The 26,389-nt window shown below is 41.4% G+C and overlaps 1 protein-coding gene across 5 annotated transcripts in view; it reads right to left on the bottom strand.

Annotated features, from left to right (window-relative positions):
* LOC136020234 (core histone macro-H2A.1) overlaps window positions 1-20,515 on the bottom strand; it is a 42,915-nt gene extending 22,400 nt beyond the window's left edge. For 3 of the 5 annotated variants that reach the window (XM_065691111.1, XM_065691114.1, XM_065691113.1), the window contains exons 1-3: window positions 20,368-20,514; window positions 12,220-12,420; window positions 881-987 (exon numbers count right to left, since the gene is read on the bottom strand). In XM_065691111.1, coding sequence (XP_065547183.1) covers window positions 881-987; window positions 12,220-12,391 — 279 coding nt within the window. In that variant the 5' untranslated portion in view covers window positions 12,392-12,420; window positions 20,368-20,514. Of the gene's footprint in view, window positions 1-880; window positions 988-12,219; window positions 12,421-20,367 lie in introns of all 5 variants that reach the window. The other 2 variants (XM_065691115.1, XM_065691116.1) reach the window with 1 other exon arrangement.
* Between the last annotated feature and the right edge of the window lie 5,874 nt (window positions 20,516-26,389).

The following is a 26,389-nucleotide window of genomic DNA, read 5'->3' as shown; positions in this document are numbered from 1 at the left end:
AGCCTATAAAAGCAGAGGTGAAATAGATCATGTTCTGTATTTAAAATGACTTTAACCCATTTTTTATATATCTAACAGGGACTAATTCACAATCCAGGAAGATACAAACAGTGACAAAGTCCCTCAGGTACTCCCACCTTCTGATTTGTGTTTACTGCTCTCCAACCACAACTCAGTGAGGCTCCAAGCTTACAAAGGGATGATGAGTGGAAAGTATTATCGGACAAAGCCAGAAGGAGGGTGGTTTGGGGATATTATTCTCCCTATCACGATAAAAAGGTTTGGAAAAAGTATCTTTTCAGATGTGTTTTTATGGCGCCTCACACAAAGGTGCTTTAATCTTCGCCTATGACTCTGGCTGACACCACAGCACTGTAATAAAAACAAAGTCCAAGTTTTCTGTGGCCAAGTTAAAAGCATCTTGAAATCTACAAAGGACACAGACTTGCAAGAGTTCCAGAGCTCTTAATTCTGTGGTCACAGTGATGGACTTCAATGGGAACAGGATAGGTCCCACTGAGTCCTAAGCTACGTAACAGGGAAAACAAAACAAAACAGAAAACCTCATCTACAAGATTTTCTCTGTGTCTTTGTAGAGTTTATGACAATATCCAACTCTAACATAAGTGGCTGTAATAGTGCAAACAAATGTCATATTACATCCCCATTGCATTCTGCACATTTTAAGAGTCCTGAAATGCATAATTAAGCTGAGCGCTGCTGTTAGTTACACAGGCAGTGTGCTAGTGAGGGAAGGAGCTGATTCCTGGTGGGCTACTCAACAAGCAGAGATCTTGAGTTACAAGTCAGCTATATGGAAAGACAATTTAAAATGCCCTAAAGGAAATCCTGGCCCTCACACAGTGGAGTTTTTTCTCACCTGATTTAATTCTTCATCATTTGCTACAGCCAACAGGATGTGTCTAGGAGTGACTCGACCCTTCTTGTTGTCTCTTGCTGCATTTCCAGCCAATTCCAGAATTTCCGCTGGGAAAAAAAAACAACCCCCTTTTAATCACACTGTGATCATCAAGAGAAATCAATGTGTTATTTACTAGCATCCATGCAAACAGGTATCTTATTTACATCACATTATTCCTGCCTGCTGTAGAATACCATCAGTAGGTATCTACTTCTAAAACTGTAGTTTTCTTTTGTGTGTTGACTCCCTGAAGGGTGAATGCAATACACACTTCAAGTCCTGTGGTCTAAACTGTATTTACTTTTTCATCCTTTTAAAGCAGCTCCACTAAATTCTTGGCTTTACAATGTTCTTCTCAAGGCTACTGTGTGTTCATCCCCAGGATCCCTCTCCTGTCAGGCAACAGTTTTAGATGGACAATGCTATAGGTTTTTTTGCCTCAAACCTGTCATAAACATGAGTTCTGACTTACACTGCTTCTACTTTAGCACTGGAAAAGGTGCTATTCCCAGTTTCTCATTTTAATATTATGGAAGTATACGAGCACACATCCAAGTTAGGACACTAAAAATACAAACTCTGCTGCTGCACTACAACGATTTTGTTTTTTCCTCTGAGAAGAACTTTCTGTCCAGAAGAAGTAATTGATGAATCATGTTTGTTTGCTGCTAGTAAATTATCCCTTAGAAGAAATCTCCAGTCCTGACAAAACACATTTAACAGCTGGGCATATGATGGCTTTTATTAGAATTAGGAAAGATTAACTTGCTCCCCTGCAAGGATCTATGAAGCAAAAGGCTGCAGCATTGCCTCCTAACTTATCTGTCTTCTATTCAGCAAGCCTTAGGCAAAGAATGCTATTAATTACAAGAAAGTCAGGGGAACAATTCAAGAAGTGACATAACATGTTTATCTAACTGCAATTATGTGCTACTGCTGTCTCCATTATACCTAATCTTTCATCTCCTTCTGTACAGACTGTGCTTCACTATTGCTTTTGGTGCATTTCCTCTTGCAAACCAGTGACATTTGAAGAAAAAGGGAGAAAAAAAAAAAAACCAAACTTTTTTTTACATCTATTACACACTAATATAATAAAATTTCACATTAGAATAGACTATGATATTGATTTCACATTTAGCAACTGACTGTACCATGAAAGCTCTCCCATAAGCTTGCTATAAAGGCAAATAGAACTGAATTAAGACATTAATCTGGAAAAGAAAAAGACTAAAATCAAAGCCCACATGACCACATACCTTTACCATAACACATAGTAAATCTGAAGTAATACTATATAGCACAGACTATGGCTTCTCATTAGCCCAAGTTTAACATAATACTCCAATTACTTCTCATCCTAAGTCCCATAATAAGCTAGTTATGACAGCCGTTTCTGGATGTTCTACACTTAAACTTGATCAAGGATTTTGGTAGGCTTTCACTAGTTTTATGTTCTTCAAAGAGCACAATTAACTTTATTACAGGACGAGATAGAACATGAAGTCCAAGCCCTCCCAAACTCAACATTTCATGCTGACTATTGCTCTAATTTCTTTTTAAAGCAGGATTAGCAGGGTAAAGTCAACCTGACCATGCTTTCCACACCTCCAAAGAACTGAATTAAGCTGGCATAATCCTTTTCACATATTCTCAGAAGCCACAGCTTGCACATGTGTGGTTTAGTTTGCATTCAGCACTGCGTACAGCCATTTGTGACACAAGACCTGATTCACCTTCCAATGGACAAGCTAGGTACATCCTGTGCATCCCCACTGCCCTCAGGAGGATTCTGTATCTCCACCTCTCTACATCAGGAGTTGTTCTGTTTGTACCTCAGACATTATTAATGGCTAAAAAACATGGGATGGATTTGTTGCAAGCAGCAGACTACTTTTTGGTTTGCCTCTGCTTCCCCCACCTCTACTCCTTTACTGCATCAGGCACTGCTAAAATAGTTGAGCCGTGTTATTCTCTGCGACTGATCAGCATAACTATGCAGACAGGTCATTTTGTAACTAAAGAGTCTAAGAAAGTGTTATGCCTGTAAAGCACAGAGGAATGTTTTATTTGTTCCTCATAAAACTGAAATGTCTGCCTTGTACAGTGGAGAACTGTTCTTGTAAGTGCTAAGCCCTCTTCCTTGGACAGGAAACTCATTTTGAAATTACAGTTTTCTAATGGTCCTTAAGGGAAGTTGAGGTACCCCACTTCCCTTTCAGGAACAGAACCCTTTGCACTGGTGTTGAGGACCACAAAAGTGGAGCTTGGGGAGAGGAAGAGAGGAGGAGGAGGCATGGAGGGTGGAATTTTTCTTCTGGCCTTCTCCTCAGCTCTCCAATAATAAAGTACTGCTTGCGCACACAGAGGGACCCAGCAGAACTCAGCTGTGCACACAAGGCTGGTCAAAGGGGGGCTCTCCCCTCTTTGAAAGCAAAGGATGAGGAGGTGTTTGAGCTGAAGCCAGCATAGGTAACAATTTTTGATTTGGCACTGACAGAGACAAACCTCATCCAAACCCAATAGATTCGAGCACTTACAGGTGCTAGAAATTGAGACTTTCCGGATCTGGATGGGGGCTGGACTACTTGCCTGTATTTTGCTTGCAGCCAGCTTTACTCTTACACTCCTTGAATTCTGAAGGTTTAAATGGTTTCTCATCCACGTTTTGAACCACTTTTAAATTACATTCAAATCTCTCTCTCCCTGTAAGGGAGCTGATTCAAATTGCCAGAATAATCACTCTCGATTTAGGTGTGGAGCTGGAAAGAGTAGTAGGTGGGAAAAGGCATTTAAAATTGAGATTGGATCTCAATTCTTAGGTCAGACCTATCTTCGGATGCGCCATTCTACCAGGTGCAAAGGTTGAGTCATGGAGGAGCTCTATTTCATTAAGGGTAATCTTTCCAACAGTGGCAAAATAATAAACACGAAAGTACCAACTCCTGCAACTGAACAGGATCAAGAGAAAAAGCTTTGCTTGTAAGAGTTGAGGCAAAAGCAAGTTTTAAGAGCTTCCATGACATCAGGATTCACTCAGCCTGTATTTACCCAGCCAGACTCAGCCTGTATTTATTCAGCCAGACTCAGCTTGTACTTACCCAGCCAGAAGACCAAAACAAGAACAGTTTACAAAAATGAGGCCTCACAAAAAGGATGGAAGTTGCATAATGTCTATTCCATTCCTTTCATATATTGACTCAAGGCATTTCCCCCCTAGGGAATAATTACAGCACCACCACTCAGGCAAAAGGCAACTCTTGAGACACACTTTACAGAAGGACTGAACACCAAAATCCCTATTTTTGTTTTAAATGAGGAAAATATACAAGTTTTTCAATATTTAAAGTTTTTTGAAGGGATAATTTTCAAGTACTACATACTGAAATCTTAAGTTAATATGAAGAGATATTCTTTATATTTCCACAAGTGACTTTTCCTGTGCTTTTCAATGATTTGAACCAAAAAAAGGAGAACATGTACAGCTTTAACTGCAGGTATGAAACCATCCAGTGAAAAAGCTGGGAGAAGTACATCATTACGAAAGGAAAAAATTGATTAGGAATGCCATGTCAGCATGAAATATATTCATGTACGGACAGCTCTTGTGTAGCCGTTGAAATCTGACTCTAAGATGAACACATCAATGCGATTTAAAAGACATAGCTATGATTAATCTTTTTCTTTTCAGTCATCATTAAGTGGAAGATTAAAGTGGGAAGAGAAAGTCTTAAAAGTTAAGAAATTTTCTCTTAATATTTAACTTAAAGGCACTTCTCATATCACTTGAAAAAATCCTTTGTAACATATAGAACTAGGCAGATGGCTATGGGCAGTGAAAGCTGCTCTAAGCCTGGTCTCTACATTTGAAACGGAACTGCTTTTCTTGTGCTGAGGTTTTTAAAGTTCAGTTAAAGATTTTAACCCAGGTTGTGAATCTTTGTACTTCAGCCTGAGATAAGACCACAGGAAAAGCTATTCTCAAGGCATTTCCTACTCAAACACAACCAGAAGCCTCCACAGAAACCTCATCCTGAAGCAAGTTTTGAGGGCAAGTTCCTCATTCTCTGTTTGCAGAGACTCTGGTCATGTCTTGGACATCCTCCCAAGCTCCCAAGCTCACTATTTGCACTTCCCTGTTTTGCAGTGGTATGACTCTGCCTTTAGTACCCTTGCTTTGGTATTTCACAACACTTGCTGCAGTTTGGAACAAGAACTCCACACAAGGTTAAAATGAAACAAATTACTATTAGACCAAAACAAAGCAGGCACAGTAGCAACCACAAACCTGGATGGAAACAAAGGCAAATGCATTCTTCCTCCACTCTAGTTCATTTATCCTCATTTTCAAACAAAATATTACTGGCCATTACTGAAGAAAACTCCTTTAAAGCCTCAATGACAAGGCCTTTAGCTTATCACACAGTCCAGGCTGTAACACTTTATAAATGTAAATACTCAATTGAATCTGGTCTGAGTTCATCCCCAAAATGCTTTTTTTCTGTTTTTGGTTTACATCTCCAGCTAAAACCTTGCTGTTGCATTGAATCCCTCTGTCCATCTTCTCTTCAGGGAGATGAAATCATAGCTTTGAAACTAAACTCTTAACAACTAACAGGTGATGTGCTGACACAAAGCCAATTCCTGAACACGCAAGTTCCAACAGGAACAAGTCAGGGGTTTCTAAAAAGCATGTGAAGCCTCCCTCGCCTCAGCATCAAATTGAAAACAATGTCCAGAAATGAAAGAAAAATGGATGTTGATACAATTCCACTGAGAAAATACATACTTGCTACAAAGCCAACTACATGACAAGGAGTCTGTTTATTGTACTTTAAATTAATCATCCTTCCATCAGGTTTTTATTGACTTCAGAATCATTTTCCATGATTCCGGAAGGTTTTAACCCAATCAACCCCAATCAACCACGACTGTTCAGAGTTTCCTGCAGCCTCCTCTCTGTGTATTCCACCCAATCCCCCTGGAAAGTAGAATCATTTAACAACACTTTCCCTCTTACACATTTCCAATAAAACAGTTCTCAGCCTTGGTTCATAGTCATAGAAATCTGATGCAGTGAAAATCAGTTCAAGAACTTTTATTGCTTTGAACAAGCCTCGATGAAACCTTAACTCTCAACAGGACAATCATTCTCTTTGGATACAATAAAAACCCCAAACCAAGTCTTTAGTGTCTGAGCTCTATCAAAACTAGGCCCTGTAGAGGAGAACCTGTAACTGTGCCAAGTTATTGTAAGCTTTGTATTTCTGCAAGGCAGATGACAGACTGCTGTTTACATAAAACTCAAGTTCAGGCCACAAAAGCCACTTCCACTTAGAGCTTTCTGATGTGTCTCACACTTCAGCTCTTTTCTACACTTCAATACCATCAAGGTTTAATTTTTTTGGTAAGAGATCCAACATTATTTAGCTTCCTAGTTCTTTTAATTTCCTGGTTTACTACTAATGCAAATTCTGATACATATTTATCCCTCTGAACTAAGTGTCTATAGTGACATATCAGTATACAATGATGGGGCTTTTATTATGAGAAAATGCTTTGGCTTTTATTGGTTTTCATCAACCCTGATCTGTGTAGCTTGGTGAATACACTAGGACCCTAATCAAGTAAGCAATTCTGTATTGACTTAGTTTTTTTAAGTCGGATATCAGCTGAAGTTTATGGAACTACAAGATAAAACAGGCACATATGTGTTTACAGGGCTGGAGCCAAGGCAGGGCATATTAGTGAGAAGAAACTTCATTTATATTCATTTGAAGCTGATCAATTCATGCATGTGTAAGTTCAGAATGTTGGTCATTCAACTGCTAAGAGTGCAAAGCTTTATATCTAAAGAGGCGCTTTTTACAAACACAGCAATGTTAAATCATGACAACCTCACTTCTCATGACACAAGTCTTACCTAGAAGAGGAATATTACAAAGGAGTTTTGCTATGCTGACATTCTCAAAAGTTCTCTGGCTTGTGAGGCTATTGCCATCAACAGCCCTGCTGTATTTTAGGTCCAGTAGTGGTCCATATTAAAGCCACACAGGATCTGAAGAGGTAGTTTCATGCTTGCTCAAGTAAGGCACAGGTCCTACAAGTCCCCATTTTATTTTAAACCTCTTTTGGGACACAGTTTGTAGCACAACACCATAACAGGGACTAGTGCTTCTGTTTAAACAGAAGAAATGCATCTTGGTGGTGAATGCATGTTTCAACAGTATCAACAAGATACTGTCAATTAATTATCTTCTTAAATTTCATTACTCCCTAAGGACCATTATTTATGGCAGTCTCTGAGTGCCTGGAACTTGAACCTGCTTTTAACCTAATGCTTTTTTGCCGTGGACCTCTCAGCTCCCCTCTGCTTCCAAGCAGAAATTCAGCAGTACATTTGCTTTGACAAACAGGGCAAAGCATTGTTTTCCTCTGTGACCCTGGAAAAGTTTTCAGCAGCGAGCAGAACACGAGAGGTGAAAAGCAGTTCAAGTTGATCAGTTTGCACATCGGAAAGTGAGCATCTGAAACTTCCTGCATTGAGGAAGGGCTTTCATTTTGCAGCCTATCAGCAGCTGGCTTAAAGTTTTCCACATCGAAAATTAATCAAGATGAAAATACAACGAACTGAACTCCAGTACATGAACCTCCATTAAGGGATTCTGGCATCAGCACAAAGCCTGGAAACAAACACTCAGGTAAGCACCAGAATGCCTCATGCAATTCTACCCGTGGCATTCAAAAGGTGCTTGTTTTACACTTGAAAAAAATGCAGGATCAATAGTACACAATGGGCAATAAAAATCCAGTTGAGAGAGAAATCTTATGGAGAAAACAGACATTTAACATTTTCTCCTACCTTCCTTCACTGTGTACAGGACAAATATAAATCAAAGTCTCATTTCTTCTGTATTCCTGTTCTCCTGCTGTTTTATAAACTTCCCCCTCTCCTCATCTGCTATGACATTTTGGCAATTGAAAATTATTTACAGTGGAGAGAAGATGATGGGGGCCAAGGAGAGAAGAAATCACTTGCAGGCCTGGATCTTGCTGCCTTTAAATATGTTCTAGGGATTTCTATTTTTTAAGGGCAAAGGAGTATCTTTTTCAGTTGGCAAGAAAGTTTGGACCAGATTGTAACTTGTGCAAACTATACATCTGAAAGAAACATACCTGATCACATGTATGGCTGCACCAGTTCTGACAAATGTAAGCCACACAACTTCATCCGAGTGAAGTCTGTGGCCATCCTCTGGACTGACCTAGTACTTTTCTCTTGACATAAACTGGTACTGATGCACTACTTTGCAGTGCAAATAAGGAGTGGATTGCAGTTTTCTGCAGTACACATTAGGGAAGATAAATAAGCGATGAACCATTGTAAACAAGTGCCACAGTAACAAAAGAAGACAAAAGCAATTACTAACAGCAAACTATCTTAAAGCAGGTGATAATGCTTAAAATTAGTTCTGCAGCAGAAGCAGAAATTAGTCAAATATGCTGATTAATCCGTGCAAGACAGGCAGCACTGCATGAAGTGCTACTGCAAAGAAATAAGAACCATGCATTATAGCTCGTCAGCATCCACACTATTCCTCCAGATTAAAGAAAGGAAGTACATACACTTGTTTCAATATTGGTAAAATTCAAAGGTACCTTCTGCACGTTCACCCATGAATAGACATTTGCATCCTGTTTACAGTGGACATTACACTTTATTTCCTTAGATGAAAATCAGGGAAGAATAATCAGGTGGTATGCTTAAGAAACCAAACTGCATACACTGAGTATGCTGATGAGAAAATTACACTGTAATATTACTTGTAAGGAAGAAGAACCTTCAGTGAATAAGTAATAGGAGGGGAATACTTGCTGTGCAACCTCTTTATGTCAAGTATACTTAAATGGAAGATAAAACATCTTTATTAGCTGAAGGCCAGAAGACAAATTGTACATCTAATAACATAGTAGTTTTATTATGATGACTTTTGAAGTTACTATAACAGACAACACAGGGAAGCTGCAAAGCAGCCAGCCCCTGTAGATGAAGGTGTCAGAAGCTAAGCGACTGAAATTCGGCACAGCAAAACCACACATTTTTTAGCTCACAGCAACTGGAGCAACTAGACTAATTCCTATGTGCCAAAACAGTGTGTACTCCTGCTAGCGGAGCTGTACTGTGTATGAACAGGCTAATACAAAAATAAGAACAGCATAAATGTAGTTTGAAAAAGCATTTCATTGGGCATAGACTGAAGAAGAGCTTAAATTACAGATGGGCCCATGCACTACAGGGAATTAGAGACCATACATTTTTACTTCTAATAAGTAGCTATATATACATGGTAGCAGTAAGTTACCTTCAAAGTACCAAGTGGATAAAGTCACAGCTACAGATGGATTCCAAACAGAACTCCGAGTCTAACAGCTGGAAGCATTATAGAAGTTCAAATCTCAAACTGAACCAAACCAAAACCTCAGATCTGAGCACATTAGGGGCTAATTTCAGATTTACAGAGTTAAGTTTTCTTTAGCAAAGGCAGCAAAATTTAGCACTTTGTCTTCTAAAGGATTAAAATCAATGCCATATTCTGCACACACATGAGACTGTTTTCAAACCTTAGTAGGTTCCTTTCTATTAGGTCACATTCCCTGCCATTTCCCCTCATGGTCTTTTCTGAAGTTCTTCTTTTCTACAACTGGTTTTGATATTTTATGTTTCTTCTCTCCTTCCTGAATGCACAGGATTGGGTTTTTGATGTAGCCAATTTATTAGCATGCCACTTCACATGGTCTCCTTCCTATTATGTCACGTTCCTGCTTTTACTTTGAAATGGTTGAAATGCTTTGATTTAGTCTCAGATCATGTGCTGGCATGATCACCTTTAAAAGCTCTCCTGGAGAGAAGTCAGGATTTCTCTGGGTTTGTGAAGTAATAACTAGCAAGAGGTAAAAAGAACACAAACCAAAAAGCTCCAAGCATCCCATTTCAAGGGAGTATTTCTGAATTATGCTGGAAAAAATAAATGACCCAAAGTTCAGAAAACATACTGAGCATTAAAGGTGAAAAAATTATGCTACATAGAGTGTGAAAACTTACAGAAAGAGAAAGGGGAAAAAACCCTAAAATCACCAGACTGAAACAGTCATAAACCATAGAGCTATTGCTAACTCAGGAAAGAAAAGAGTATCTGTGCTTTTGAGATGCATTTATGTATGAGAATGAAAGAAAACCCTAAGATACAAGTTACTAAGCCTACCTACCTTGCTTTCAGAGAAGGAAAAAAAAGCGCAACCTACAAAACCAGCTTAAACATATTTAAAGGAAGAAAACTAAAACAAACAAGAAAAAAAGTTACCTTTCCCCTTAGCTTTCCCTCCCCATTTTCTCTTTTTCTTAATGAAGCTATGTATGCAAGTGGTTTCAACTTTGTTGTTGTTAACCTCCTCAGACAGTTTCCCAAGCTGCCCAGCAGTCAAAGAAACACCTTCGTTTCCCAGCTTATTCTCAGCTGGCCAAGCCACCAGTAACTTAGTAAACACGTTAAATCAAAGAGTTAAACAATACCATGTGCTGCTCATTAGCAGTGGCTGAAGCTCACCTGTATTGTTCTACTTCTTTAAAAGGGCACCATTCAAAGCACCCTTCACCCTAAGAAGCATTTTATTTGAGTTGTTATTGCTGTAAGCAGGAACCAAGCTGAAGGAAATGTTAATTTTTTTAAGGCCATCTAGGAAGTTTAAAAGCATTCTTTGGAAGAAAAGGCCCAGATAAAGAAAACTGTGAACACGGACAAGTGAAGGAAACAAGAAAGGTATCTGATAGCTAAGGAAAGTCAATAATGTAATATGAACACCTTACAGAAAACAGCTTCTCTATTATTCTCTGATATTACCAATCTTCATCCTTAAGGGAAGAAGAAACTTCACAGCAAAAAAAAAATAAAATAGACTACTTGTGTTCTTCAATGTCAATATCCATTATGAGATGTAACTAAAATTGTCTTTAAGTGTCAGGTCACTTCAGTTTAAAATGCTCCTCCCAGCAAAGTTAAACCACATCTTGCTACTATGTGCTTAAGTTAAAGAAAGAATGAACTGTATTGCTTCCTCAGAGACCTAGTAACAGCTCATAGATGGCTCTCCCTTGAAACACTTGGACCTGCTGAAACCCAAACACTGACATAAGCAGATGCACTGGAAAAAAGAAACATTGCTATGAGAAATTAGATCCAATTCAAGTTTTTCCTTCATCATGCTAATAGCATCTCTATCCAAATATTAATCCATCTACCACTTGTGCATTTTGCTAGATCTCCAGCCTACAGGTATACACTTAGAAGTCAATCTGGCCATGTGAATATGACTGAACTGGTGATTTATTCTTCTCCATTTTTTGAAGTTTATTTTATTTTAAACAAGCCAATATTGCAAAAAGCCCATATGTTGATGCTATTGCAGTGGGGGTTCGTTTTCCATTAAAAGAATACTTTTGTGTCGTTGTTTGAGGGGTAAATCCAACATTTTAAGTTTTGTTTGAGGGGAGAACTGGTATGTAAAGATCTTTACTTTCATGTCTAGTTGTGTACGTCTTTGGCAAAGCATTTTCTTCCCATGAAACTCCTTTCCAAATGGAGGAAAAAACAGCAGTTCCATTCTCCCCCAAGAAGGTACTGTGAGGAGAAGACAATAATTTAAGGTGTTCTCATTCTCATATGATGAGAGGAACATAAAAAGGACTACACATGAAAGCAAATAAGCTCTGTTGATGCAGGACAGAAAACCAGTGCGTCTATACACAGATTCAACCAAGCAAACTGGAAGCAGCATATGTAGTTTCAAAAATAATCTGTAAATTCAACAGAAATGTTTAAACAACACTGTAAGCAACCTCAGCCCTGTGTAAACATCGAGAAGCTCTCTATGTAGAAGGAATGTATATGCTTAACAGACAATTGTAACCCAAGTAAAGCCGTCATGCACAAAGTTGAAGCAGGAAGCACTGCAACACTGTAAGCCCAGCCCTTATTCACTGATAGTAACGAATCCCTCTGCCTGTCTATGTGGAAGAAGAGTGTTTACATGTCAAAGCAGATGCAGCGCTGGAATGCACAAGAGCCATGCAAGCTGAGGCAAGGGTAGGGGATGCCTTGATTTTGGCTTAGATGTGCGATCACCAACCATGCACTTCAGCTACAACTTCTTAGTCATTTATAAATCAGAGGCTCTTTCTCATTTCCCCTGTGCAAAATTCAGTTTGTATTATTACTTTCACATTGTTCAGCAAAACCTACCAGTCAGATATTCCAGTACAGCAGCCATATACACTGGAGCACCAACACCAATTCTGTACTTGGGATGGCCTTTCTTAATGTAGCGTAGCATTCTTCCAACAGGGAATATGACCCCAGCCTTCGCGGAACGGGAAGTCTTGGTTGACTTCTTCTTTCCACCCCTGCTAGACATTTTGTCTGTGTTGGCTCTGGAACAGCACTCTACATATTAGGAAGGAAACAAAATAGAAATAAAAGGTTATCAATAAGGACTGATGCTATAATACCATATACTGAATTTCTAGACAGAGCAGTATTTTGGGGCAGGCAATGCACTGGGGTGCTTAAAACATACAGACAAGTTGCCTTTTTAGAATATATACAAGAACCTAAAATAAACATCCTGTGGAAAGTTATTTGCCATTGCAATCCCAGCATAATTTTATACAGTAAATACATAGGCCATAGAAATTATTTCCTATAAATTTGCTTTGGAATTACTTTTCTGAAATTCCTAACAGATAGAAGCCAGTACCATTAATGCAGCACAGTGTGATACCTACCTAATGTGAAGTACAGCTTCCGCATTAAAGTGGAGGATGCTTCCTGCAAGGACACAACCCTTCGCTCTCTGGATAAAACTCCTGACTGGGCATTTGAACAGCTGTGGTAGGACTGTTATGCTCACAAATAACTATGTTCCTAACTAGGAAAAATTGTACCCACTAATGCTTCCATAAAATGGATTCACCTTCCTCAAAAAACTAGGTTTTTTTCAAGCACATATGAATTCATAGAACAAAGCCTATGCATGGCAAAACACATTTCCTATACACTAAAAGTTCTATTTTTAGAAAGATCTGAAATTAGATTCGAGCCAACTACCTCCACATCAATGACCATACTGCTTCAACATGCCCTCTAGGAAGCTGATGAACTTCCATCTGCCACCTTTCCTTAACATAACGGTGGTCTAAGCACCCAGCAGATCTGACAACTGTATCTCAGTTCATGTCAGTGGAGATGTCCTACTGCTGATACAGCTGTCAAGCATATTCTTTTTCTCTCCTTCATTTCTGCTCAGCCTGTAAATAGAAGCTGACAAATCCAAAGAGGTGGAGGGTTTACAAGCTCTCAAAGTATCTTTGAAGGTTTAGTCAATGTGCTAGGTTTTGAAATTAACTCAGAGGAAAGGAGACAGTCCCCACCTTTCCTTCCCTTGAAGCTGAACTCTAAGGAAACCAGAAGCATGCATCAGTGATGCACATAACTCTGTGCATCCTTGTTCATTCCTTGCTGCACAAATCCTACCTAATACAAATGCAAATTTGCAGGTGTGTTCGTACACTCCACAATGGAGCCCCAGTAAGCCTGCTTTCCCTTTCTGTTTTGCTATTTTATTCTGCATTCTCTCCTTATGAACCTAACTGTATTTGCCATACATCTGAATCCACAATGGGGGAAGCTCAGAATTAGGCAGAACAGGTTCACCAACCCCACTTCTCAGTTTTGCAACTTCTGTTCTGTGCTGACATGTCCTCCAGTCTTTTACATCTTAGTGAGTCACTAACATTCAGACTACATAACTACCAACGAAGACCACTCAGGATAACCAAGAAATGTATCAAACATCATTTTTGCTTTCTGCTTCCATGCTCCACTTATGAAAGAGTCTGTACTTGCACAGCACATTAAGTAAAATAAATGCAATGGGTTTACTGCTTGTTAGAGGTAAAGAAAACAATCCCATCTTAGTAGCTCAGATGAAAGTCACGCTACTTTTATGAAATATGTCAGAAAACAGACAGGAAACTGTGGAAGGGGGAAACCATCAAAAGGGCTCCTTCTCCTTTGCTCTGCTGTGAGCTCAGCTTTGTAATAACTATTATTCTATGATGAAGAGGACAAAAGCCCATTTTCTTGCCTTGAGAAACTAACTGGAAAGCACAACAGGCTTCAAAACCCCTTCCATTTAATTGCATGGTCTCCTTTAGTTAGTTCTTTGTTAGCACAAAGCTGGGTGTGGTTTTGAGTTGGCTATGGACTTTCTGCCAGAAATTATTTTCACAGTTCATATTCCATTTCCATCAATATCAGGCATGTCTAACCTCACAAATGTTGAGTTGTTCACTGAATCAAACACCAGGGAAAGCAGGCATTAGAAATACCTGTGCTTCTAGCTTCCACTGTAATTCCTCTGCTTTGGAACTGATACAGGAATGATGAAACCCCTGATTGTTCTAGACAAAACCTGCAAGCAGGAAGCCTCTATGAACCATTTGGCTTATGAGTTTATGGGATAGTCAGAATAGCTGGAAGAGTATATGTAAATTACTACTTCCTAATGTTGCGGGGTTCTTTTCCCCTTTAGGAGAGTGTCATCTAGCCACCAGCTGCTGTAATATTTGGATCAAAGGGTGATGTAGCAACACCAAATTACTGCCAAAGAAGCTTTGAGGGAGCTGGAGGAAGTACAACTCACCCAATCTAAAAATCCAAATGGGACACACACACACAGACAGCTGTGCTGTAGCTGGAAACAGGAAGAGATGAAAGAGCACTGCCCCTTCATTTTTGGTTCCAAGAAAACAACTATTCTTAGAGAAGGAAGTGGTTCCTTCACGAACTGAGACAAATGGGTACTGTATATCACTGTCTCCGGATACATATCACCTATCCAGAGCAATGCTAAGTTTGTTGTTAACATATTGTCGCCATCAGCCACACTAAACTGACTTCCCTTATATTACCCTTGAGCAAAACACTTTGCTGTTGATTTCCAACCTCTTTCACCTGATGTTCAGAGGTTCTTCCCTTTAACATACTATTTCTACTCAGTACCTTCAAGTCTTCTGTATCTGCAGCTATCTAACACCTCCCCATATATAAAATGGCATATTTTCTTCTTTCATAAAAAGCTTATTTATCACTTCTGCAAATTCTAGAGGTTTATTTCCCTCTCTATTTTATACTCCTGGCCACATTCCTCTCATTAATATTCAGGATAACCCTGTACCTATCTTGACAATTAACCTTATCCTCTTACACTGCACATTAAAGAGCTTTCTAGCTGGAAGTTTATTTGTAAAATGTGATAAAGATGAGCTTCAGAGCTTCCTGTCTCATGGATGCCACTCCTACATGTAGTCAATCATTGTATTGCTAGATGTTGGGGATGGAGGGAGGGAAATTCCAATTAAGTTTCAAGTGCCACTTTTAATTTTGCCAATCATGTAGTTCAGAACGGGGAGAAAAAGAGGGCCTTTCATGGAAGACCCTTTTCGGGCTTAATTATGGAGTCAGGATCATTACTTTGGAGAACCTTTCTGTTCTAGCTTTTTGCTGAGGAATGGCCCAACGATCCTCCAGAGTCTCTTCTCTACTCCTGGCTCTCCATAGCAGAAGAGAAGGGAAAGGGAAAAGATTTCACTTGCAACAGTCACCAAAAAAATGTATTAAAGTTCAAGGTAAAGAGCATGGCAAGAGTTCAAAAACCAAAGAAAACAGTGTGCCTTACATGTTCTCAAAAGGTTTATCTTTGTAACACCAGAAACTCTGGAATGCTGCCAACATTAATGAACCAGAGCTGTGTGCTGAGTCACTGCTAGCCAGCAGATGAGGGAGGCAACCAAAGGGAACCTTATCACATGTGCCATGGTTCAGACAAGATTTGAGCAGGGTAATTAGGACAAAAAAAGTAAATAAATCACAGTCAGTGACAGTCAATGCACCGGTCCTTTCCTTCCCGTCCCCACTGCTGCCTTTGCCATGGAATTTCTGAGAAACTTGACCAAATACATTGCAAAGTCTTCAAAGATTTGACAAAAAAAATGATTTTGTTTTAATGCGACAGTTCACTAAATTATCACTGTGATAATGAGGGGTTATCACTGAGGAGTCAATTTACGACTTTCAATCAAATTTAACCCTGTGTTCTTCAATGGCTCTGCCATGCTTGGACACAGCTTGCCCTAGTTGCAGAATTGAGCACCTGAGTCATAGCCTTTGGAAAACCCCGTAAAGACCACAGCAAGATTCACAGAAATGAGAATTTGAAGATATATTAAATTGGCTCACAGCAAAGTTTCAAGCTACAAAGCTGCTCTGCAGCCACATCTTTGCAAGCCAGAAATGCATTTTCTAAGAAACAAAGTAATATTAAGGTATAGTGATGAAAGCAGCAGAATTAGCATTTTCTTGCTGTAGTAACTCTGGTTGGCTGTCTGTTTCTGTGTGAAGATAGATACTCTGCTAAACCACACTTTCAAATACCATCTTCCTAAAATGCACACAGGCATCTGTTTTTCTGAAAGGTTTAAAACCCTATCAAAGTACAGTCTGTACATCCTGGTAAAGTGATACCTGATTTCCAAATACCAGTACTTCATTAGCTCAGTCAATCTGACACCTTCATCAAAGAGTAGTAATAAACCCCCTGCTATTAATGGCTTTCAGGTAGTGGTTCTTAATGACTTAACGAATTACTATGAACGCTGCTCCTGGCCTCATGGGCTTACACTGGTATATTATCTGCACTCAGCAAACAGATGATTCAATTTATATCTACATCATCACATCAGTAAGTGTAGTGAAATCCAGAAGAACATTACTGGTACTTACTTGTACTGAATAGTACAAAAAAATACTAAGATATAGTGATTATTCTTCTCTTCTTTCCAGGACAAAAACCAGGGTGGAAAGTTCATTTTTGTATCACAAGAAATTAACTGCAATGCTATTTTCTTTACACTGTTTCAAAAGATTAACAATGTAAATGCTGCCATTCTCTTTTCACTTTATTTACATTCTATAATAAGAGCTGCTCACTGAACTCTTTTGGAAAAGGTGCATTTGAATTTGCTTTGACAACTAACTTGCTCTGTTCTTGGCTAATCAGAAGCTAGTCTGGCATATTTACAAAGTGCACAGCTTATGGAATTGGTATTAAATGGTTTCTAATAACATTCACCTAGCACAACAGCGTCTCAGCCTGTGACTGTGGTTTCTAGATACGATGGTAATAAATGAAGAGCTAATCACTCCCTTATCGTTTGATCTGACGTGATCTCAAATTCTAGCTTAAGTGTTTTATCAAAGCAGTAACTCTTTGTGGTTTGAAACGGACAGAGGAGCAAGACCGGTTGTGAAACAGCCCTTCCAGCACTATGTTAATTTCTCATCTGAAAAGGTAGCACCTTACACAGACTTATTTTCACTTGGAAAACTGAGAGAATATTCCTGACATAGGAATGCCCAATAGGCATACCTGTACTTTCTGTTACAGACTAAAATTCCCATAGTGATAATGTAAATGATGGGAAAAAGAACATTTTCCCCAAATCTGTGTGCAAAACAAAATACTGCCGCACAATTGTATTAAATTGGCAAAAGTCCTCATCTTCCACAATGGGTCTGAAGCCCTCAAACAAATATTCCCTCAAGGTGCAAACCTCCACTAACAACAGTACTGGGAGTATGACAAGCATTTTAGCTGGGCATCTTGCCACCAATAGTCAGGAAAATGTAAATACAATTGTCTTCACTGCCCACTGCTGGGAGCACTGCATGAAATCCAGCCCGTTTATACACTACAGCATTTTGTGTTCTAGGTAGGAAGCATAAAATTTGATGCAGGACCTTAAATGACTGGACCATTTATGAATTTGATGTTCAGAAAGAGTGCTTTAAAGAACATTTTGAAAACTTCTTTGCCCCTTGACATTTTTGGAAGAAAACAAAATGCAATAAAGAATTCTTGTGGATGCTTCCCAAGGAAAAACCCAGATGCAGAATGAAACTTAACTTAGATGCTATACTGCTGAGGGAGGGAATGCAAAAATTCAATCTGCTGAGGAGACCATGAATGGTATGATTCTAACATCATTCCTTTTGGAGCAAGGACCATGATCTGAATCCTACTATCCTCTCTTCAGAAAGGGCCTGGGTAACAAACCGTAGCTTCTTGATTTGTTTATAGCATCTTTCCCTAAGAATCAAGCAAGTTTTCCACAAACACTACATGTTTCTCTTCTGATTTTTCCACTAGGAAGCACTGAACTGACAAAACCTAATGCTCACTGTGCTGCCCACTGGGTCGATATTCCCTCTGCTAAGAGAGGCTCTCTCTGAAGGCTCTTTTTATCTCTTGGGGCATAAGTTCCAGATTCCTGCTCCTTTATCCCTAACTTTATAATCTTACTGGGGCAGGACTAACTTTTATGCAGAAGAGACAACAGGCTTTGATCCTGGTTGACAGGATCAAGGATGTACAAAAAGGATTTTATACAAAAATACTTGTGAACTTCTTTGAAAGCACAAGATTTGGACCATTCTTCCAGAGTGCGACTAAATCACCTATCTTATCAAGAGAATATCATTGGTGTGCGTTGGGATTTTACCTGCAGAACAAAACAACTCCTAAGGACAAATTTTAACAGGCTGATTTCTTTTAAGGCTAAGTCTGCAGTGGTGGACTTCTCTTTTTGCTAATATTGATCTATAAAATAAGCAGTGCTTAAGCTTAAGCTCTCCCTATGTTACTGTCATTAGCAAAATTCCAGTCTTATTGCTAGTTTTTAGACCGCTTATGGCTTAATCTACACTGTCAACATTTGGCTTTACCGACAATCAGAAGGGTATGCTTTACACACAGCAAAACAAAGTTACTCTTTAGGAAGTCAGAAGATCTAGATGATTTCAGTGCAAAAGGTTATGATACATAACATGGCAAAATAATGCAGCATTACGAAGTAAACAACTTGTAATTCCATTCTTTCAGAACACTTAAAAAAACTCCGCCAAAACCCCAAACGCATTGGATAGTTTTCTAGGGACCAGTAGATACAAAGTCTCTCATAACCAACTGCAGTAAGAAACACTTTTCAAAGCAACTGTAACTTTCTTGTTCCCACTTAAATCTTGCAGCTCTGGGCTGTACCCAAGAACCCAGGTTCTGGTTTTACTAATTGCACACTTGCTCCTGAGCTTATTTATTTCTTCTGCTCTTCAGAATGGGGGAGGCAGAGGATCTGCAAAGTTCCCTACAGACCTGTTGCTAAGTGACAGCCACACACAATCCTGAGGAAAAAATGGTTGGTCGTTTGTATGGTCAAGAGATAAATAACCAGCCTCATCCAACTATATTTCAACAACCAGTCTCCTTTCATCAACAATAATGAAGCAACCTCAGCTTTACGCCACCCTACTCACATACGAGCTGGTTCCAGCAGCCTTCATGCCCTTTCTGCAACTTACTTCTAAAGATTACAGAGGAAACAAAAGGGTTATAGGAAGATACAAGTTACAGGAACAGTTTGACCCCCTTAGTGTCTTTTACACGCAGAACCACATCAGTCTTCGGTCTAAATCCAGGTGCTCCTGCATTATGCCTTGTGCAGAGCCTTAGGAACCTGCATCCACCTGCGCCCTGCAGTACTTGCAGTCCCCTATGAGGAACACCCACACCCAGACAGTCCGTATAGGTTGCTCAGATCCTGCAGGCAGACATATTGCGGGCTATACAAGAAGTGACAGCCTTAAAAGAACAAGAGACCCTGTTTCTAGCTGAATATGTATTTCTACCCATCTCTGAAGCCTTTGCTTATGGTTTTAATAAGCGGCATTTGGCTGTTTTGTCACGAAGTCATTCACATCTGGCAGGTAACTTTCACGCCACAGCGTCTTCATCCCAAAGTGAAACACACTGAAAACACATCCTGCTGCTCCTCGCTCGCGGTCCCTCTACATCACGGTCTCCTGCCCGACGGCCCGCGGTGGGAGAGACTCAAAACGCGTCCGTGCAAAGGCGGCGAGAGGCGAGAGGCGAGGGGCCGCGGGTTAACCCCCCCCCGCCCCAGCCCTGCCCGGAGCCCGCTGCGCTCCTTCCACAGCCGCCACCACGGCCCCGCGGCGGACTCCGCGCCGGCAAAACCCCGCTGCCACCATTTCGCGGGGAGCGGGGCGGATCTCCCGGCTTCACCCGAGGCGCAACGAGAAGCGGCAGAACCGACAGAGCGCACGGTGCGGGCCCCGGTTTGCCTCAGCGAAGGACTGGGGCGGGGGGGAGCAGGACCCCACCTCCTCCTCCACAGCCCACCCCGGCACCCCCACCTCCTCCTTCCCCACACAGCCAAGGGTAACGCGGGCTCTCCCCCCGCGGCAGGGACTTACAGCACGGCCTCCGGCGACAAGATGTCTCCCGTGGGCCGGCGGCGGCCCCGCTCCCGCTGCCTCCACCGCTGCCTCCGCTCCGCCCGCGGGGCCAACGGGAACGGCTCGACGGGCTGGCGGCCGAGCTCCCACAGTGCCTTGCGCGGCCCCGCGTCACATCCCACTCCCCCCGCGCGTCCAACGGCCGCTCCGCGCGGGGCTCCTCCCCTCACGGACCCGCTGTACGAGGGGGGGTCCCCGGCTCGGTGCCGGTACCGGTGTGGGGCCGCCCGCTTTGCCACAACGCGCCCCCGGCTCCCCACCGGCTGGCGGATGAGGCTCCCCAGCCCCCGCGGCGGCTGTGGAGAAGCCTCGTCCCTGCGTGACGGGCTCCCCAGCGGCGCCTGGCCATTGTGTGCTCGCTCCTAAACCTGCCGCGGGGAGGACAAAGCGGGGGATAATGCTGCATCCCGACCGAAACGGAGTTTCTTGGTCGGGGGGAGAACAGAACGACTGTATGGTTTGCTGCTGGTGGGAGGGCGTACGCGCTCCGGCGGCTCTCCCCTGTACAAAAGTGATTTGCTGCCATTTCACAAAGGCCCCAGATGATGCTTTCTGAGGAGTTTCCACATGGGTGATGCGGAGGTCCTGGAGCTGGGAGCGCTGGGTTGCTGCTGCTCACCCAGCCGGGTGATCCTCACTGTCCTGGGGCTGGTCTGAGAGGCGTCTCTTCAGAAAGGGTATGTGAAGGAAAGGGTGAGAAGACATGGTACACACAAGGCTGCGTGTGTGCAGCCTATAAAAGCAGTGTGCAATTCCACAAGCCAAGCTCAAACATTATAATGACAGTGTTCTCGTCCATAGAAATGGCCAGGCTCGGTCTGGTTTTATAACACAGCTAAGCTCTGTTGCCCAAGCCATCTCTGATTACCTTTCTGTGCAGCACAGCCTTGGCCTGACTGTGCCCCCAAATGCTAATTGTAACCTGAATGCTATTCACACACACAGTTTTGCCTAACAAAGCCCCCCTGCTAAGGAAAGTACCCAATAGTCCCTGATTGCCCTTAAGCCAAGGGTATGGATACAGTACCATCTGCCATGGCTTGTCTTACACAGCTGAGGACACACTGCTTTCCCGGTGTTCCAATCCACACACACCAGCTCCCTCCCACCTCCTCCTCCGTGTTCGCAGCACAGCGAAGCTCTGCTCCTTTTTCCTTGCGGGTACTGCTACCCACACAGTGGCCCTTCCCACATGCTGTGCAGAGCACCAAACAGAGCTGGTTCTTCAGTGCTTGGCTCTTCCCACTCCATTTTGCTGTCACCCACACAAGTTTTATTTAAAACAAAAAGCCCCAACAAACCCCAGATGCCTCTGCTGACATGAGCTGCAAAGGGCCATGTGGAATTTAAAGAACCCCCAGTGTTGTGTAACGATACAAGGCTACATGGTGAAGGGAGCTGACCTTCAAGGGCAGGTAGGAGTCACCTCGGAAACCAGGATAGGTTGATTTCTGTGCTCTTCTACTACCATCATTATGTCTGTTTCTTAACGGGAGTCTCTGGATTTTGTGCTTTAGAAGAAAGCTTTCAAAACACACTTGGTGAGACTTTCTGGAGTGAGAGCTGCCTCAGTCTGCAGAGGGCCTGGGCAATTTGTCCATGGAATAGGATGCCAGCATGCAGATCACTGCTGGTCAATTTGATGTCAACAGTGACTGTCTCACCTCCTACCACAGCACGCATTTATCATACTGAACATCTACTGGGTCTGCAAAGAGCACCTAGTTTGAAAGCACATAGTGTGTCACAAGCGTCTAGAAGGGAGCAATGCTACAAAAGTCTGTGAAACTACACTCCATAAACTACCTCGCTAAATCAAACCTTGGCTTACATTTTATTCCCTTTGCCAGTTTATGCCAGTGATGTATTTATTTATATATAGAATGATAAAAAGCACCTTTCCAGAGCTCCTTTGTCTTTATGATTAATATAAATGGTTCCTATTCTTACATCCTCGTATTCTTACTTTATTTTGACACCCTGGCTCTCTAATCAATTTTAGCAATCTCAAAGGACTATTTGCAGATGATAGTTCTGAGTGATTGAGAATATAAACACCTAACTTGTTTATGCAGCATAGGTGGTGGAGAAGGAATTATTACTTGGGAGGGGGCAGAGCAGTGTGGGAAGAGCTGTGGCTGATGGTAATCCTCTTAAACTTAGATAAGTGTTTTCACTTCGGGATAGCTATCTTAATTCTGAATGCATCTTGTCATTTCTCACTGGTGTTTATTTGTCACTGTGGGTTTATTGGATATTGAGAATGCCTCTCCTAGGTTACTTCAGCTTGCTGAAATGTCTCTGGAGGATGTAGTGTGCTCAGCCAGCAGGTCCCTGCTGTTTTCCCTCCACTTTTGCATGGTCAAAGGAAAGTACAGATTCCTCAGGCACGACCTGCTTCTCTGAAGAGGCTGTCTGAGCCTCCTGCAGCTGCTTAGTGTCCTCTCTTCTTGCAGACTGTCTGACTAATCCATGCTTCAGTTAACTAGGTTCTTCACATATATGTACCTGTAACGTGCATAATGCTATTGACATTCTCGCATTCTCTGTCAGATGGGCACAGTGACCTTGTCCCAAATCCAGCCAGTCTCATCATGCTCTTAATGCAACCCACAGACTGTCCCAGAGGAGTATTAACTGCGATTTCCAGAGGGCTGACACTGGCCTTCCAGCAGACTGCTGTAATCTACCATGGTTGTTAACTGTATTGAGACATTATGCACTATAGTACTTCAATGTGCATGGGACAGGTCTTTTCTTTCCCTTCTCTCTGGTTTCTAGCCACCATAAAGGTATGCAGCTTCCCTGTTATTCCAAATTAGCCCATCAAGATCAGGAGCTTCTGCAGGTGAGATTGACCACAAGCTGATAGTGGAACCATGGTGTGTTTTGATACCTGTTTTGTTCAGGGTCAGAGACACTGATCTTAATGATCCCTTTTTACCTTCATCATCTAGACAAATGGAGATCTACAGTTTGGCTTCCAGCATGCTTCAAAAGCTGACAGCTGACTTTGACAAAGTGAGCTGCTGCTTCACACTCACCCTTTATCTATGGCAGGTTGAACAGAATTAGTTCCATTTTCAAATAGTCACTCTCTCCTTTGACATCCAAGTCACAACAATTAGGAGGATATTCCCCCTCTTCTGAACATGGAAAACAATAATTTGTACCTGCCACAGTGTTCTCAAGGCACTATTGACTCTATACTAATTGCCAGGCTTGTTGTTCTGTAGGAGAAATGCCAATTGGTACTAACATGTTGTGGTGAAATTAATATTTTCAGGGGAGAAGAGTGGAGGTCTGAGATTCATTTCCTGAGCTGGTAGACAGAGATAAGTTAGCAATTTACTTCTTTTGTTCCAAATTTTTGTAGGCAGCTACCTCTTTTTTTTCCGAAAAGTAAATTTGTGCCAACCAATTTTTTCAAATACGTTTATGCCATTTTAGTAGTTGCTTTCTTCTAGACAAGTATCAACTATGGACATTTTAATCAATTTGACATCCTTCTCAAAAAACATGATCGATTGCTTTGAAAATGTAATAAACAAAATGCCACTTTTAAAAAAAGAAGGTAAACTTTTCCCATTTTTAATCCGGAAAAGGAGAGCAACTGTGATAACTGTACTTTTAAACCCAGCTTCGAAGTCATTCATACGGCTAACAGATGCTGGGACTGAAAATAACACCAAAGTCTGTAAAATCATAATTAATCATAGATTAACAATAATATTAACCTCTAACACCTGCTTCTTTCAAATAACAACTAAATGCTGTTTGGAGTTACAAAATCAGCAGCCCAACAGCAGTGTGACACAATGATGACAGGAAATGTAAATGCTTGTTTTACAGCAACGGGGAAGAAGTGTGCTCTAAAATCAGACTGACGTACCCTGGAGCACACAGGGAACAGGCTCACGTGTTTGCTTCTCCTTTAGTCAGCCTTCTGCCCTCAGCACAACCTGATGCTGGGCTGCGCATTAAGCAAAGCAGCTCATTCTCTTCTGGTATTCATAGCAGCCTCTTGCATGTCTGCATTTTTAATGTCGAGTGGCTGGGGAAAGTTCTGTGTTATTGTGCAAAGCAAGTATTAAATCTAAGAGCTATGATTTATATTACTAAGTCAGAGGATTCAAAATTACATCCCATGATGATCTGCTCAATGGTTTCTTGTAGCTGGTGAAAAGCTTGGTGGATAGTCATGTAGTAATAACTCACATTTCTTATATTTAGTTATTAAATCCCACTGCTTCCCCAACATTAATTTTCCATGTAAGCAATAGCTATAGTTGCCAGAGGGATTTTATGTAATTGCAGATGGTAGCAGACATAGTTGGTAATTGCAGAAATACAGAGGGAGATGTCCAGGAGATGATCTGCTATTAAGATGTGGCTGTTGCTATGGCGTACTTTACTAACTGCTGTTCAGTGTGAGAGTGCTGTGATACATCATTTCAAATAGGAGGTTATTTTTAAAGCAGACCCATTTCTTTGCCTGCAAAAGCAAAATCAGATCACCTCTCTGAGGAATATTAATTAAAAAATCTCCTATGCTGGACAACAGACATTATATAGAATACAGTTCTTGAAGGAGTCAAGAGAATTAGAGTCTTCTTGAAGGAGTCAAGAGAATTAGAGTCCACCATAATACCAGGCAGCAATGAAATTAGGAGCTTTCATATCCATCTCATGAAACAAGACCAACTCTTTAAGTTAAACAAAACTTCGTTAGCAGATACAAAAGTCATGACCTGTCATAGCAAACAAAAGCTTACCTGAGGCTGATGTCCTCAGTTTAAACTGAACTTCATAAATTCAGTCAAATCAGAAAGACCATTATTTCTTCTCTTTATTTTGAGGCATGTTCTCTGTGTGAAGGGAGAGGTACAGAAGGAAGAAATGATGCTGCTGGGTGTTTGTGTTGGACACAGAAATATGAATTGTGCCCGTGTGTTCGTGTCAAAAGGAGTGCCAGGTGACATTGTCACCCTGGGCTTTGCTGAAGGACCTGCAAAGTGCTGGGAATTGCTTCGTAAGAACAATTTCTATCTGTGTCCCTCTTTGGGAAATGTAATAAGGATAGGTTAAGGAAACAGTTATGAATTGCAAATTTAGTAATGCTGTCTCCCCAGTTGACAAGTCACTACTCTGCATCTTTAGCTCTTTGTGGAGTAAAAGTCTGAATATAAGCTCTGTGTCAGGACAAAGTCATAGACACGAATCACAAGTTCTAGTGCAAGCTTTGCTCATCTTAAAGCGCTGCATGTTGGGCAGTGTCAGCGCGACGAGACGACGGCAGCGCACGAAGCGTTTCCCCACGGCACGGACAGAGGAAAACTGGAAAGCAAGGCAGAAGCAAAGCAACATCTCCCTCTACGGGAGTCACCTGAATTGCACTCCAGGCTCCTGGCACTCCCCTGCCGTGCGGACTACCTGTCCGATGCGCCAAGCCCCGGCATCGGCTCCTGCGAGCTCCTGAACTGCAGGTCGTCTCTGTGAACTCACAGTGAGCCGATGCTGAGGATATGAACCACAGCTACTTCTAACTAAAGTCTTGGTTTCTTGACGACTGCTCAGAACTTGTGCCTTTAAACAGTTTACACCCGTTAAGGACAAACCCAATGACTGTTGCTGGGTTTTGCTTTTCTCTTCCTAACGGGCTTTGCAATATGACTGTGTTTACACGTGCAGTTTTGGAGAGTGTACTGCTAATGGTATGGACAAACACGTCCATCCTTCTGTGCTTTGACAACCCACCCCTTCTGCATAGCCCCTGGAAGAAGGAACCCCATCATTTTGCCCATTACAGAAGGGAGGAAAATGCACTGTGCTGAACCCAAGATAAAATCTGGAGATAGATAACAATAGGCAGGTGCCTGTATATGTATATATATATATATATATATATTTGTTTTTTTTCTGTGGGCAAATATTCCTTGTTGCTTTACTTACATAAAGCCCTACAATTAGTTTTGGGATG

The sequence above is a fragment of the Lathamus discolor genome, chromosome 10 (assembly GCF_037157495.1).
Source record: "Lathamus discolor isolate bLatDis1 chromosome 10, bLatDis1.hap1, whole genome shotgun sequence".
Lineage (NCBI taxonomy): Eukaryota > Metazoa > Chordata > Aves > Psittaciformes > Psittacidae > Lathamus > Lathamus discolor.
Note: the sequence above shows the minus strand (reverse complement) of the source record. Positions and strands in the feature narration are given on the sequence as shown.